Here is a 12446-nt window from a genome sequence, read left to right as displayed (position 1 = left end):
TCAGCCTAAAGAACTTCAGGCTTTTAAGCGAGAGCCGAGGCGTTTTACAAACTTCAAGTAAAAATGAGTTAACAAAGATCCCAATCAGAAAAAGGCCACATTCCCACAAGACAAAATCCAATACTGCTCATCTTCCCAAAGCAATAAATGACTTTAGAGAAAGGGTAAAAATAAAGAAGGGATAGAAGCTGGCCTATGAATACTCACTTGGCTGTGGTGAGAAGCCCGGTGAGCTCCTTGGCCCCTCCAGAAGCTTGTCCCAGAGTCATGGTGATGGGCTTACCTCCCGCAACTACAAAACAGAAAAGCCCAAGGCCACACTGTCAATCCGATTTGGCCCCTATCTTTCAGGCTAAATGCAAAACATTGTGGACGAGGTAAAGTCAACAAGCATTCAAAGTCAAGTGCTTCAAAAGGGGAGTGTCACAACACAGACTTTTCAGTGGTCTCCAGCCACCAAGAACAGGAGGATTAAAAAAATGACAACTACCTTACCGTAGGGAGGATTCAGGTTACTATTTCCTTTCTGTTGTTTAAACATTTGATGTATATAAATAAAAATAATATAATCTTTACAGCAAAATCAAACACAGTACCCCCACATAAAATCATAGATATATTCCCAGAGACTTCTATTTTAAGAAAAATGATATATAATGAAAGCAGGCCCAAAATAATGTTTTGTTCAACATTAGCAAGATTTTCCCCCCTTCAATGTTATAAAAAATAAATATTGAATAAAACAATGTATTTGTAGACCTGCTAAAAAATATAATACTGTGAATGACCCCACAGCTTCCTCTGCTCCTCATTTACATCAGATCATCACCCCCCCACCCCCACCCCCAGCCCCATGTGCAGCCTGTGTCCTCTGTGCTCCATCTCTGCACTGAAATACAGGTTAAGCCACCAAGAACACAAAACTGTGTGCTCTGGAAGAGTTGGGTTTTCTTTTTTTCCTTTTTTGGACAAAGTAACAGAAATTAAGAAAAGGAAGGAAATAAATAGTATACCACAGAAATGTTGAAGAAAAGTGGTAGGAAAGAGCAAAACATCTCAAAGGCCTCCCAGTTATACTTTATAACCTCTCAGTTATACCAAGAGGCTGAATCGGCCTAGAAAAACTCACCCTCTGGAGCTGCTCCCTGGGAAGACGTATAAGGCCCTCCAGTTGCATCTCCTTGGGAGATAAGGGACACCTTTATCTTGGGTCGCTTGGAGGTTTTACTACAAGGAAGAGGACTGGAGGGAGGGTGCCGCTTCAGCTGGACCCTAAGATCATCTTTCTCTGTTTCTTCTGTTTGTTCTGATGAAATGGGAACTGAAAGATGAAGCAAAGGTGAGGTTTGCCACAACTCAAAAGAGCCCAACAGACAGTGAGAGTACCATCCTACTCGTGTGGTCACACGTGAAAGAAACTTGCCATTTTTTTAGTCCCTCCTCACACAGACCCAACTCGAGGGAACTCCACCTCCTCTTTCACCCTGTCCTAAACTCCTAAGAAAGGCTCTGAGTCAGTCGAAACAAGAAGAAAAGACACTTGAGCCAATCACAGGAAAACCAAGTGACTGCATGCTCACCACAGTGGCTTCTCAGAAGAATTGGACTCACGTCCCAGTTTCAAGTCCTCCCCTATCACATAGCTAGAGGAAAGGAAAGATTCCCTCTCATTTAGAACCCACAAGGAACAGACCCTTTCGTCTCTCTGAAAAGGGGATGGTCAGAGACTCTCAGAATGCTATCCTACCCTCAAAGCCTCAGGGGCAGCCCAACAGATGCAAAAAAAAAAAGACCATCACTGGACCTTTAGGCTAGCTTTAAAGAGCTGCTAGGCAAGGGAACATCTGGCCAAGACAACTTTAGGCTCCTACCCCAACAGAGACTATGCTACAAGCCAATCCCCGTGTCATTTTTCCTAGCATAATGCCCACCATAAACCCACACATGGGGTTCCCCATACTCTCAAACTCATCCTGTGTGGTTCAAACCTCACAGACTCTTAACTTACCCCTCCGGTTCCCTCACAGATATTGTCCTCTTTAAACCCAGATGACTACCCCAAATGCTCTTCTTAGTGTAAGTAATCAGGATGGGATGGGGAGGCAACAGCCAAACAGGGTAAGCGGGTGTGGGGGTTAATTGGCCTGGAAATACAGGGACTACTCTAGATCAAACTTAGGCCAGAATCAGCTGGAAGGGTTGCTTAGGCAACAAACACACTGACTACAATCTAAATAGGAAGGAGGGTAAAAGGGAAGGGAGATATAGGTTTTGTGCTATTAAAAGGCTGGTGTGCTTACGGAAGTCATGATAGAGGAAAGGAGAAAGGTACAAGAAAATGCAGGCTCATGAGCAAGGGGTAACGGGCACTTACTGGAGAGGTACAGCCAAGACCCCACAGTGACAGAAGCACAGAGATGAGAAAAACAACACGGAAGCAAACAGAATAGAGGAAACAAAAAGAAAAATAGTACAGAAAAAGGAATCAGACAAAAAACCCCAACGAAACAAAACCAGCAAAAGGTAGAAGAAAGGGGCTGAAGTGAAAATACAGCAGGTCAGGTGCTTGCCCAGCACTGCCAGGAGTGAGGCCTGAGCGCAAAGGCGGCAAGACCAGACACTGCAGGTGCTGCACTCCCCACCAAACTCCCCAAAAAAAGGGTAGAGAAAAAAGGAAAACCAGCAACCAATAAAAGGCAAAAAATAGGAGAGAAGCAGATAGCAGAGGTTGAAAGGTGAGAAAAACAACAATACTCACCAAAGAGACAAGAGGAGGTGCCAGGAGGAAGAGCTTTCCTCACCAGCATATTTTGTTTCAGAAAAGCAGCAAACTGTGCTAGAATGAATCAGAAAGAATTACAGAATCATAGCCAGCCAGAGAAAGGACACAGGAGAGGGAGTAAGGAAACGACAGGAAATGCTTTAGAAAAATGGTGAATAGAAAAAATAAATTCTTTTTTTTTGGAGTTATTTCAAGGGTTTGAAATCTGACTTCCATTCAGCAACGTACTATAAACCCAACATAATAAATGTGCCTGACTCATGGGGCCACTGCCATGAGTTGTAGGAGACCCCTGGCCTGTAGTAAAGCTCCATAAAAGCTGATTATTAACATTACCCCTTGTCTATGAGTTCCACCAACGCAGGAGTGCACAACTGCTGCTCTTTCCACAACACTCCAAGTTCCCTTTTGAATCCAGCTCACGCAGAACTCACATCTGTGTTCAGGGCTTATTCCCGGAGACCATATCAGGTACCGGGGATCAAACCTGGATTGGGGGCATGCAAGGCAAGTGCCCTATCTGCTATTTACTCTCTGGCCCCAGAACCTCTTAGATTCTTTTGTCTTTTTTTTTTTCTTTGAGGGAGGGGAGTTGGTGCTTAAGGGTTACTCCTGGCTCTGCACTCAGAAATCATTCCTGGCAAGCTCGAGGGCCATATGGAGTGCTGGGGATCAAACCTGGGTTGGCCACATGCAAGGCAAGCGCCCTACCAGATGTAGTATCGCTCTGGGCTCCACAGAACTCCTTAGATTCTTAATTATCCCCTCCAGAAGCACAGCATGCCTAAGGAGTCTAGGGATATGGCTTAAGAGACAAAACATATGCCATGCATGTGTGAGGCCCTGAGTAAGAGCCTTAGCACTGCATGCCCCCAGCACCATTAGGAGTAGTTCCAATTTACAAAAAAGAAAAAAGTCTAGGCGGCAGGGATGTGGCTCAGTGGTGGTACACATGAACTGCATGAGGCTATGGGTTCAATTCCTGGCAGCGCTCTCCAAATACAGGCTTCAAAGAGTTTGGAAAAATAAAAGCCTAAAGGGACACACATGGGCCATCAGGAATTTGTCTCTAGCCACTACTTACGAACACTGAGTTCACAGAAAATCCATATGGACCCTCCGGATCTGATCTATAGTTTTCTTCATCTATCCACTTCTGCTCTGTTAGCACTGTTCCTGCTTATAGGCTCCCTCATAAAGTGACTTAAGTCACTTTTAAATTTTGGTTAGCTTTTGGGCCATATTCAGTGGTGCTCAGGACTTACTCCTGGCTCTGGGCTCATGGATCATGGGGTGGGGCTCAGAGCACCATATGGGATGCCAGAGGTTGAGCCTAGTTCAGTCATGTGCAAGGTAAGTGACCTACCCATTGTACTATCTCTCCAACCCTGGATATAAGTCTTGATCTTTTGATATCAACAGGTAAAGGGAACAAATCAACTTCCTGTCTAGCTATAAGAAAGTCATTATGGCTGTGCCTCTCCCTACAACCCAGATAGCACATATTCCTTAATACATCACCAAGTATCAATACCTAAGACTTTCACCTTAGAAATGTCCAAGCACTGAAGTAGAGGCAAGAATCAGTCACTAATTCTCTCCCTACCAACTTAATGCTCACCTTTCTGTAGCATCAAAAATAATTTTTTTGGGCCACACACCAGGTGATGCTCAGGGGCTTCTCCCAGCTCACTTCTCAGGGGTTGCTCTCAGCAGTGGTCAAGGAAGGCCCATTTGAGCCTGGGGGATTAAATACAGGACTTTTGAATTTAAAACATGAGCTCCAATTTTTCTAAGCCATATCCCTGGTCCTCTATACACCTTATAAAGCACTCAACTGCTCTCTAAACTTGTTTCACTATACAGACTCCCAGCCAAATTTAAAACCTATCTGCAGAGAATCCTGATAAACTTCTCTAAAAGTTCCAGCATGGGAACCTTAAATCTTCAAGGTAAAAACAAAGATAGGGTACGAGAAGAGATGAATTATCTTAGAATCTAATAAGTAAATCCAACCATTCACCTCACTGATTTGGAGCAATCTCTGACTACAGGAGTTGCTGGTCAGGGATTGAACAAAAGGTATAGCTTCTCCAGTCTGGAGTTAGAAAAAACTGTGAGGGCCTTCAGGTAGTTCAGTGGTATAGGATTTGCCTTGCAAGCCCAAGGCCACAAGTTAGAGGCTAGTACACTGCAAAAATGTATGTTGAGCACTATCTCTCCAACTCTGGATATAAGTCTTGATTTTCAAGGTGTGTGATTCCTGGTAGGCAGATGAAGTGTGTGAGTACCATGACCAAGTGTGAGATTCCAAGTGTGCAATTCCCAGAAAAGAAAAGAAGAAATTAAAAAAAAAAGTTTCAGATCTACATATAGTCAGCATACAAAGGCCTAACTTCCTTAGAATGCCAAGACAAAGCAATAATCAGTGGAGTTATTATACAGTCCCTGATGCAGTTCTTTTGTGATGTTCAATCCTTGGAAAACATTCATTTCAGCATACTTTTAACCAGAGAGGTGCCGCTGGAAAAAAATGCCAATGTTTTCCAACTCCCACAAGACCACTGCAAAAGAGAGGAAACCAAGAGAGCCTCTGGAGCAGGCACCTGTACCTTGGGCTTGTTTGTGAGTCAGTACAGCTTCTGTCCGCTGCACGTGTCTTTTCAGCAGTTGAGAGCTCCCAACCTGACTGCATTTCTGAGCAGAGGTCACTGCGGTCACTTTGGTCTTGGGACTGGAGGTGGGACTGCTGGACACACTGGAGAGATCCTGAGCAGGGCGAGGGAAAGACAAGAGTCAGCCAATGGTGTTGAAAAGTAATCACTGTTAGCCCTAGGATCCCCTGACCAGAAACTCTTGTAGAAACTCACAGGCTTACTCCACTGAAAAGGTGAACAGGAAGCCTCAGGAAGTGCAGCAATCTACTGCATCGGTTTGTCTCCCCAGCGAAAGTGCGCCCCCTCCTGCATTACCTCTGAGCCTGAAGGAGAGGCAGGCAACTTGGCAGCTGGTGAGGCAGGTCGACTGGCCCGCTCGGGGATCTCAAAGGCCAGGTCTCTGCGCGTAATGTCCCGAGGCTTTTTCTTCTTCTCAGCATCCTGATCCCGGGGCTCAGAGCCCACATGGCCCTCGGTTCGAGTGAGCACTCCCGTCAGAAAGTCAACAATCTCATCCTAGGGCAAAGAGGGAACGAGCCTCTCAGTCCACATCTCTAACAGCTTCAATTCAAACAGATACACTTGGCTTCGGCATGAAATGTCACCCCAGTGTCTGCTCTGGAAAGGTGCTGTCCAGGAATGCTTTCTATTGTGTCTTCTCCCCCGATAATTTGCTAGTGTCTTGATCCATGAATTCCCTCCCTCTTGCCCCCTTTCCTTAGTTTAGAACTTAAGCATACCAGAGGCGTGATGTCTCAGCAGACAATTTTTAAAGGCATGGCAGTTACTGCCAACAAAATCCAGCCTGAAAGGTTGTAGAAAGGCAAACATAACTGAGAAAAACACAGAAAACAACTTTGTGTACCTGAATGCATCTGTCCACCATGCTCTGAGTCAATCCTTCTGATTTCTTCTTTGCTTTGCTTATTCTAAGAAACAAACAAAAAGTGATGTTTGCTTCTAACCAATCCATGGCATCATATGCAGATAAGAATGGATCTCCCCCGTGTCAGTAATTTTCTAGACACAGGAAGGAAGATTATGCTAATCTTCAGGCAGACCTACAGTCTGGAACCTCAGTTTCCACATCAAAATGGGGAAACCATTAATACTTCACTCATGGACTTGTGGAGCTGATGCAAAATAAATTTATGTAAAGAACAAAGAACATATGCCCGCACATGCTATGGGAAAGGGCAGCTCAGACAGAGAATGGAACACCAACTAAAGGGTGTTCGGAGGATTCTCCCAGGATGGGAGATGCATGCTGAAAGTAGACTATGGTCTGACCATGTTTGCCACTCAGTGCCTCTTTTGGAAACCTTAGCAACCAAAAGGAGAGAGAACAAAAGGGAATGCCCTCCCACAGAGGCGGGATGGGATGGGGATATGGGAGGGTTATTGGGATAATTCGTGGTGGAGAATTGGCACTGGTGGAGGGATGGGTACTCGATCATTGTATGACTGAAACCCAAATACAAAAACTTGTAAGGTCAACAACTGTACCACATGGTGTTTCACTAAAACAACAACAACAAAAAAACACAACAAAGAACATATGCAAAGTGTCTGGGATAGGCCAAAGCAATAGTCCAGTGGGAAGGGTGCTTGCCTTGCACGCGGCTGACCCAGGTTCAATCCCTGGCATTCCATACAGTCCCCCGAGACCATCAGGACTAATTCCTGAGTGCGGAGCCAGGAGTAAGCCCCGAGTATTGCTAGGTGTGACCCAAAAAGCCAAAGAATTTATTGATTTTTATTTATAAAAAATAAAGAAAATAAAAAGAGAAAAGTGCCTAGGACAATATGGGGTAGGAGTACCAGCAAACCTGTGGGTAAACAGATAAATGCTACCTGATTACTAAAATCTTAATCTGAAGTCTCCTAGTACAGGCCCTGAAATTCTACTGAGAGCTGTGGAACTGCTATTATAGTAAGAAGGAGAGGAAAACTGGTCAATTCTAGGTCTGTTTAGAACAGATTAGCTCAAAAAGTTAAGAAAAGAATGTTCATACTGGGTTACATATCCCTCTCTGAAAGTTAGCTTTTCAAAAACCAGGCTTTTGACTAGGGTCTCAGCAAGAGGGACAAACAAGTACCCCAAGAGGCAGAGTGAGCAACATTCTCAGCCACTAAACTCCAAGATCCCAATTACTGACTTTTTAAATTTTGGGGGTGGAGTGAGCAGAGTTGGGCCTGGTTTGGGGGCAACACCTGGTAGTGCTCAGAGCTCTGCACTCGGATCACAACTGGCAGGGTGTGGGAGACCATATGGGGACTCAAACCCGGCACCCCATGCAAGGCAAGTGTACTACTCACTGTACTACCTCTCTCTCCTGGTTGCTGACTTCTAACCTTGTGTTAATACCCTCATTCGTAAATGAGGACAATGAATCCCAGAAACTAAACAACTGACTCAAACTTCTTAGCAAAGAAGTCAATACTAAATTGAGGTTTCCTTATTCTGTTCAATGATCTTAGCACCAGGCAAGTATTTCCTAAACAGCCTCACAAGTAACTATCAATTAAGATATCTCCATCTCGTCTCTGGCAATTCACTACCACCTAGTCTCCTATATAATGTCTGAGGGCCAGAATGATAGTACAGCAGGTAGGGCATTTGCCTTGCATTTCGCTGACCCAGATTTGATCTCCGGCACCCCATATGGTCTCTGATCCCGGCAGGAGTGATCCCTGAGCACAGAGTCAGGAATAAGTCCTGAGCACCAATAGGTGTGGCAAAAAAAAAAAAAAACCAAGTAAACAAGAGAATGTCTGAATAAATGTTTTTTAATTGCCTTGATAATCAAAAAATTAGACACTAGTCTATAACAGATGACAAAGGGAAGAAGTTCTCTAGATAATCTCTGCATAAAAAACTGGTAAGTCAGGTACTTAAAGTTTCCCAGTTGAGGGGCTGGAGCCATAGCACAGCGGGCAAGGCGTCTGCCTTGCACGCAACCGAGTCAAATTCAATTCCCCGATTCCCAGCATCCCATATAGTTCCCCGAACACCACCAGGATCTAATTCCTGAGTGCATGAGCCAGGAGTGACCCCTGTGCATCTCCGGGTGCAATCCAAAAAGCAAAAAAAAAAAAAAAGAGGTTGCAAGTGGAAAAAAATTCACAGCGCCTGATATAGTGCAGAGATTTTAAACCTTCATGTGCCCACAGACTGCCAAAAATAGGGGAAATTATTTTGGGGCAAGAAGAAAAAACACTATTCACAACAGGAATATTTATATGTTGATATTTATAATAGTACCACTACCCAGTCCATCACACTCTGTGTTAAGTAACAGGAAAACTGGACCATCAGGACGATTCCACAGAGCATGTCTGAATGGGCGTTGAAAACCTCTCATGTAGTTAACAATACTATGTCCACGTCGTTAAATTTCTGACTTGATTAGTCTGGTTGCACTGCCACTTTACAGATACCTCTCCATCACTACCTGGCTCTTTAGTTGAGGAAAGGACCCACCTGAGATTATCATCAGCTCCCCCAACCACCACCAAGCTGTTTTCAGCCCGAATCTTCTCCCGAAAGTCCTCCATGGCTTCAGGGTGACACTGCAAGGAATTCTGACCAATGACAAAGAGGACTGGTGTCTTCATATCCAAAAGTGGATCATCCACATCCTAAAACAGGCACAGATTGTACAATTGTCCAGTGCAATTTCATTCAGTTTAGGTCTAGCAAGTCCACTTGGAAGAGGCAGTTGGAAAAGAGAGAAGCTGCTGAGCACCACGGTCCAGCAATCAGCTGTCCCCTGCACTTACCCCTCTGGGGCCATCCACAGTTAGCAGAGGAAACCCAAGGCAGACAACTGCAGTGACATACTCCATCACCGACACCTAGATATAATGGAACAGTTTATCTCAATGTCAATGAACTTCACTGCAGCTACATCCTACTCAGAATTCGATTTTGTCCCTCCCTGTCCTAACTTTCACATATAATCCTGGAGCCAGCATTGAGTGCAAACAGAAACATAGCATATGTCAAAGCCATCACCAGCTAGAAAATTGGAGCCCCAAAGGATACTAGCAGACAGCTGACCACAGGTTAGGGGATTTAATATGCCCCTCTTATCAAATTCTAGAGTCTTTTTGCTTACTTTCCCCACCACTAACCACAACTCCTTTTGAACTCTCTTTTCGACATCCAAACTTCTCCAAAACACTTGCTGAGTTTTGTTATCTCTAGAACAAGGATTTTGCAGAAATGGCCTTTCTCTTGTGGCGCTACATGTTATGTCAGACTTGGCAAGAACACATTAAGTAGCAGGGACTCTGCTTTTCACACCTCATGATTACCAAGGTACTGGAAAGATCGAGGACAGGTAAGCAAATTAATACACATACACACAGAAATAAAATAATGAAGAATAAGTTCCTTAAATGTCTTAGAAAGGGACATAATATGGTAGTTAAAATCTTTTTGTTCCTGGAAATACTGTAAATTTTCCATTCACCATCTGAAAGACATTATAGTTACTTCTAATTTACCCCCCAGCCCTTTTTCTGGCAGGGAGGGGAGGGGAGATTTGGGCCACACCTGACAGTGCATAGGGCTTATTCCTGGCTCTGCACTTAGGGACCATTGCTGGCAGGGCTTGGAGATCATATTTGGTGCTGGGGATTGAAACCAGGCTGGCTGTGAACAAGGCAAGCACCTTGCTGCTGTACTATTCATCTAGCCCCAGCTACTTCTAATTTTTGGCAGTTATCAATAAATTTGCTACAGAAGCTCTGTGCATATACCAATAAGCCAAATGCCAGATCATATATTATTACTTTGGTAAGCAAAAATAATAGTATGACATAAAGTATGAAACAAATAGTATGCTCTAAATACTAGGGCATTCAACCACTGTAGTTAGTTACTATATATTAAAATAAATTTTAATAATTTTATAAGACTATGAAGTTATCAGAACATTTCTTTTCTATTTTTTTTGCTTTTTGGGTCACACCTGGTGATGCTCAGGGATTACTCCTGGCAGTGCTCAGGGGACCACATGGGATATTGGGGATCGAACCCAGGTCAGACACATGCAAAGATCCTACCCACTGTACTATCGCTCCAGCCCAGAACATTTCTACTATAGCAAAATTTCTTCCTTCTAACCTCAACTTCAAGCTGTATTTATTGTCCTTTCTGAAATTTTTATACAATTCAAATCATTCAATATGTGCTCCTTATTTCATGATATTAAAAAAAACACCTTTTAAAGAGAGAATTGTTGTAATATACATGAAGATATTTAGGGCTTTCTTTAATATAAGGGCAGGAGAAAATGGGATGGTTTAGACAAGAGAAGTCTGGCCATGAGCTCACTAAACTGGTGAGGGGTTCAAGGTATTTAATAAACTGTCTATTCTCCTTTTAACTTAGTTTTTTAAACTGCTTTATGGAAATTTGTAATATAGAGTTGCCTCCTATAGTTCACAAAGCAATTTCTAGCACAGCAGTACCCAAAACATAAAGGGCTTAATGGTAGCAGTTGCAGTTTATCCCAGTACAACTTCTAAATAAGATGGGAATTACTTACATGACAGGCCACCAAAGCTCCTGTGTTCCAGCCAATCAGGATAATGGGTTTGTGGGGAAAATGGCTGTGAATCTTGTGGGAAAAGAAAGAATTCAGTGAGACAGGAGGCCATACATGGGTACAGAACATGCCTGGAATGCCAGGTATGCCACAGAGAACTGAAAGGAGCTTTCTCACCTCTAGTACTTTGCTCCTCACAGCCCCAATCATGTGCTCAAGACACTGCAGCACTCCGACCCCACTACCATTGTTCAGTAGATGGGTGGCCACTGGGATGACCTAAAGGAAAGAGAATTGTAGCCAGGCAAGCAGAGTTTAAGTTTCAAAGTCTCTTTCACCTATGTCCATCCAAGTTAAATCCCTTTGGCCTTGCATAAGAAGCAACTGAATTAATGAGAGAGAGAGAGAGAGAGAGAGAGAGAGAGAGAGAGAGAGAGAGAGAGAGAGAGAGAAGATTCTCCAAATTTATTTTGGCTTTATTCTGCCTTTTGTCTGAATAATTCTCCAAGACTATATTCCCACCAAGAAGACCCTTCTTGCTCCCCAATCATACCTTGCCTAAGCAGGAGAGCTGAGACTGCCAGAAACGGTGGCGGCGTGAGGTGGGAAACACGGAGCTGGAGGGTCCAGAGGAGGCAATGATGATGAGCGGCGAGCCAGGGAGTTTGCTCTAAGGAGACAGAGCCAGTGAGTGAGAAGTCTTCTGCCATGAAACCTCAAGTATCCTGATAAAAACCTCTTTCCAACCAATTCTAGCTTGCTTATTCAACTATGCTATGCACTATATATAATCAATTAATAAATATATATATATTAAATAAGCATTCACAAGCCTCAGGAGTCTAAGATTGAATTTTAAACATTTCTCGAGCTACAGCTGTGTCCTGAGCAGACTGACTTACAGGTTTGTTATGAGAAAGCACCCCAACAGCAGGGTCCCAAGGCCTTTTCAGGAGGAGGGACAAAGCTTCTGCTCCAGCAGCTCCAGTTTTCGTATTGGATGACACAAGCATTCGGTCAATCAAGGTAGGGATCTAGAAGAAAGGAGAGCAAAGGTATTGCTGGCAGAAGTAGGAGGCTGCCTCCAAGAGATCAAGCAGGAGAACAGAGCTCCACTAGGACCCACAGAGACTTTTCTCAGGAGCAAAAGTTCGAGTTAGTGGTAGCTGTAAAGTATGCTGCCTCTCATCACAACAGGTAAACAGCTAGAATCCTTTGGAAAGCATTAAGATGATACATCAAAAGACTTAACTGTATTGCTATCCTTTTTCCAAAGGATTCTATTTTTGAGAACTTTTCCTAATAAAACTTATCAAAAATATGGCACATACTCATACTTTGGAGAGGGGAAGAGGGGAAGATTAAGCATGCAACAAAGGCACTCTCAATACAAAAAAAGAGAAAAAGACAATTTAAACATGTGCATATAAAGAAATGGTCAAGCAAATT

The 12446-nt window shown here is 43.6% G+C and overlaps 1 protein-coding gene across 3 annotated transcripts in view; it reads right to left on the bottom strand.

The window, feature by feature from the left end:
- Positions 1 to 12446, bottom strand: part of KANSL3 (KAT8 regulatory NSL complex subunit 3) — a 39850-nt gene that overhangs the window by 10475 nt on the left and 16929 nt on the right. For 2 of the 3 annotated variants that reach the window (XM_056126836.1, XM_056126853.1), the window contains exons 5-16: positions 11900 to 12031; positions 11551 to 11667; positions 11175 to 11276; positions 10998 to 11069; positions 9223 to 9297; positions 8924 to 9081; positions 6305 to 6368; positions 5755 to 5955; positions 5395 to 5551; positions 2759 to 2836; positions 1130 to 1321; positions 208 to 292 (exon numbers count right to left, since the gene is read on the bottom strand). In XM_056126836.1, coding sequence (XP_055982811.1) covers positions 208 to 292; positions 1130 to 1321; positions 2759 to 2836; positions 5395 to 5551; positions 5755 to 5955; positions 6305 to 6368; positions 8924 to 9081; positions 9223 to 9297; positions 10998 to 11069; positions 11175 to 11276; positions 11551 to 11667; positions 11900 to 12031 — 1433 coding nt within the window. The remainder of the gene's footprint in view (positions 1 to 207; positions 293 to 1129; positions 1322 to 2758; positions 2837 to 5394; positions 5552 to 5754; positions 5956 to 6304; positions 6369 to 8923; positions 9082 to 9222; positions 9298 to 10997; positions 11070 to 11174; positions 11277 to 11550; positions 11668 to 11899; positions 12032 to 12446) is intronic. The other variant, XM_056126844.1, reaches the window with a different exon arrangement.

The sequence above is a fragment of the Sorex fumeus genome, unplaced genomic scaffold (assembly GCF_029834395.1).
Source record: "Sorex fumeus unplaced genomic scaffold, SorFum_2.1 ptg000006l, whole genome shotgun sequence".
Taxonomy (NCBI): domain Eukaryota; kingdom Metazoa; phylum Chordata; class Mammalia; order Eulipotyphla; family Soricidae; genus Sorex; species Sorex fumeus.
This window is presented reverse-complemented; position numbering and strand designations above follow the sequence as displayed.